Source organism: Cystoisospora suis (genome assembly GCF_002600585.1).
Source record: "Cystoisospora suis strain Wien I chromosome Unknown contig_11187, whole genome shotgun sequence".
Classification (NCBI taxonomy): Eukaryota; Apicomplexa; class Conoidasida; order Eucoccidiorida; family Sarcocystidae; genus Cystoisospora; species Cystoisospora suis.
This window is the reverse complement of record NW_027163959.1, coordinates 1-3,689: the sequence shown is the minus strand read 5'-3', so window position 1 is coordinate 3,689 and position 3,689 is coordinate 1. Positions and strand designations below refer to the sequence as shown.

Genomic DNA, 3,689 nt, shown 5'->3' with positions numbered 1-3,689 from the left:
GGTTTTGGTGATACTGGGTGCCTCTTCCCAGCAGATTGTTGGAATGGGTGCGAGTAGCGCTTCCGATCTCCTGTCGGAAAATCGTCAGCTCATGAGGCGGCCCCACTCGAGAACGTAAACTGCACTTCGGGGCCAGTAGTGAGCTACACTACACCTGCAGGCCTCTCCTGATTCACACAGTCCTCACGGACAATCCTGAACTAGCGGGTCTCAGGGAGAGGGGCGTGAAGCCTGAACTAGCGCTCCTACGGCTGGTGGAAGAAGAGGAGTCAGCTAGCTCATGAGGGATGCGGGAACTTGACTAGCCCAATCTAGAAAAGAATCTGATCTCTGCACCCACCGTGAGGATCGTCACGATCAGGTCACAATGCCCTCGTGCCAGCCCCGGCTGTCGTTTGGTAACTGGGGCACCGCACACAGAATCGTGTGCGTCGGCAGCGTTCTGCACTGGTTCAGAAGTACTCGGCCTATGGTGAAAACATAGGTTTGGGCCCACCTAGTTCGGTCGGTACACTACAAGGTAGTGTTCCTCCTGACCCTCCTGTCTGCTTCACCTGATGGAGAAGAAAAGAAAGTGCGGCTGCAACGCGAGATAAGGGATAGATCAAAATAACCTCTCTCTGTATGCTTCAACACCTGCGTGACTCTCTTCACAACAGAGCCCGACCGCCGAAAGAGAGCGTCGGCCCCCAGCCGTTTGCTGCAGTGAAGCGGCGTGTTCTTGAATTGAATCAAACAAATCATTGCCACTGTCGCGCGATGACGCTGCTGTCCGAGCAGCGCGCGTAATGTGTCCCTTTGGCTGCTACACGGCAGCACAGCACCTGAAGGGGCTGGCATCGCAAGTACCTCTACGTCGGTGAATCGCTTGTCTTTCTTGGTCTCGGAGCACTGTCCGGTAGGTTTTCCTTCAAAAAGAGCGTAGAGAGCTTACTAGTGAAGTGAGATTGCACGACACAGTGTTTGATTCGATGTGTAGCAATGGGTCCACGACTGTCCCCGCTCAGCTGGCTGTGTCCTGTGAAGCCAAGAGGTCTCTCCCCTTGTCGGGAACTAAGGTACCTCCGCCAACCAGGGAACAACCCGGGCACTCCCATTATTGAAACGAATCAACACCCGCCACCAGTTGCAGTATGTCACCAAGCTCCTCCAGGAGACGCTCTCTCTGAGCAGCAGCTTGGACAAGACAGAAGCCTCGGAAAACGTGACGGGCACGCGAGCCAAGAAAACTGAACAAAAGAAGTGACATGGAATGGTACACTGTAAGATGATAGGGCACTAACCTGCTTCTTTTACACTCGATCAAGCCGACACGAAATCCAAGGCGCACATGTCCGTCACTGTAAGATACAGCCGCCGCCTCGCATGTAGGCAATACCAGCTCCACCGAATGTGCCGAGACGATCGCTGGAGAAGGTAAAACTCAACTGAATTCCATTCTTCATGACTCCCAATGGCCTTCAAATCGGTTACCGGACAAGGCGTCCCTAAATGCACGACAAGAGAATCTTTCTCTGGCACTATCGTCCCTATCCTCTAACCGCACAATGGCATCCTATCCGGAAATTACGCGGTGTTCCGGACACCTAGTCGTCGCCTCCTTTTCCCACACTCACATCAGCTCTTCCCCTTCCCCCCGCACCGCCTGCCGTAGCACGACCAACCAGGAAACTCTGAAACTAGTTGTCCCCTAGAAGCTGCTTTGAGCTCTCTTCTACCCACTCCTTCAGTTGCCAAGAGAAAACATCGGGTCCCAAATTAGGGAAAACCTGTCTTTCTCCCACCGAGGGATCCTTGGTAAGAAGGGGACCTTTCACTTGCGACATGCAATGAGTTTTTTTTTTTTTCGTCACTGTTTTTTGATCGGAAAAGAAGTTGCCGCTAGTACGGACCCGAAAACACCTGTCCCGGCCCGTGAATTCCCTGTCAGCATGCGGCATCAGACGCCGTAATGTGAGTTCACTCACTCGGCAGCAGTTTCGAAAGGCCAATGCGTTCAGAAGTACCCACATGCGGGGATACTGTGTGTTGTCGGGCACTTTGACCCTCAACAATGAACCTATTAACGCAACGATGAGAGATGCCCACAGTTATCACACTCCTTTTTCCAAGGAGCTTCCCATTGATCCCATCTCAGAGGGCGACTCCGCCGCCAGGCCTGTACGCACCGCCCGGACAAGTGCACCACATGACGCCGGGTGTTCAAACTGAAATTCCTCCATCAATGCAAAAAGTGTTTTTTACATGGAGCGGTGAACCACTGAACCAGCTACGCTGTCTCATCTTCCTGTTGCTATGCAGGAGTTTCCGTTGCTAACGCTTACCACCTGCTCGTTCAATCTCTCTCCTCAGTTCCCTTAGTCCTTCATCCTCGTCTTCGAAGGCACCAGCCTGGTCTCCCGCGTGTTGGCGTTGGTAACGCAAAGACGCAGCCGGAGTTGCTTCACCCTTTGCGGGCTGTCCACGCTTTCCCTGTCAAGGAAACATATAAAAAGCATAAAGCTCCGCGCGGCCACTGTAAAGCCGTGCTTTACCCTCGCTGTAAGCGCAGCTGCCATACGGGGATGGACGGAAGGTGGCCGGCACATGAGCGGAAGATGAGAACAAAGTGAGAGCGTCTGATACTCAAGAAAGGCACGCCTATACTCGACGTGAAAAACACGTCGTGTTTCTCCTGCCCCCGCCCAAACTTCGGCGCGAGAGATGAGACAGACTCTAATCCCTTGCACCACAATATCCCTCAGATCAAGAGCCCTCCCCGCACCTTGACACGCAGACGTCCACATACTGACCCACCTACCCAGACAGTCGAACACCGTCTCAATCACACGGCGCAGTCCCGATGAAGAGAACCTCCCCAGCATTATGCGCACCAAGAACTAAGAAACCGGCGTACAGACCCTTGGACATTACACGCTGAAAGACACTCTCTCAAGACACGACGAATAGACAAACGGACGGAGCGTCCGGCCTGCAGTGGACTACCGGCGGATGGTACGTACATGAGGACCTCCGGCTCCATGGACGTTATTGCCCTTCAGTGAATGCCTCCGGACGAGCACGCGCGGTGCATTGCCTAGGATTGTAAAGCGTCGACGGTACGTTCCTCGCACCCTGAACAGGAGAAGACGAGAGAACGATAAACAAACGGTGGGCCGGTGCACACCGCCTTCACACTACAATTTTCGAGACACTCGAGAACACGCTCGCCTGTTTCACCAGCTCACTGATCAGCGTAGGAGCGCCGAAAGAAACCCACTCTCCAAGATCGCCTTACAGTTCAACCCATTCTTACGGAACCCGCTATCTAGCAGAAGCCCGCTGCGCCCCTGCTGGAATCAACGCGCTGTATCGTGCTACGTTCTGGACGGGTTACTCACGGCCGGCAGTGCGATCGGGCAGCAATGGCCAGCCCTAAACTCTACTCCGACCCACCGGGTTATCAGTGAACGTGTCAGGGGGACTGTTGAAGGAAACCGAGCTACTGGGTTTTTCCAAGATGTGGACACGGACGCAGAACTGTCATGGGATGAGACACAAGCAGTGCACTCGAACAGAAAACGTCGCGACAAAGGCCCGGCTATAGACGCGGGAAGACGGGTAGCCTACGCGGTCACGTCGCGGCGCATCATGGCTCCTCCGCCTTGTCCGGCAGGACCTCCGACAGCAGGAACGGGCCCAGCGGCAGC

At 54.4% G+C, this 3,689-nt stretch overlaps 1 protein-coding gene across 1 annotated transcript; it reads right to left on the bottom strand.

Moving 5' to 3' along the window:
* Nucleotides 1-872: 872 nt before the first annotated feature.
* CSUI_011379 (guanylyl cyclase) lies at nucleotides 873-3,683 on the bottom strand. The gene is made up of 5 exons (XM_068071478.1): nucleotides 3,610-3,683; nucleotides 3,003-3,114; nucleotides 2,325-2,472; nucleotides 1,968-2,158; nucleotides 873-1,229 (listed from the first exon to the last, which is right to left on the bottom strand). Exons 1-4 carry the CDS (start codon nucleotides 3,630-3,632, stop codon nucleotides 2,094-2,096), a joined length of 348 nt encoding a protein of 115 aa, XP_067916546.1. The 5' UTR covers nucleotides 3,633-3,683; the 3' UTR covers nucleotides 873-1,229; nucleotides 1,968-2,093.
* Nucleotides 3,684-3,689: the final 6 nt, after the last annotated feature.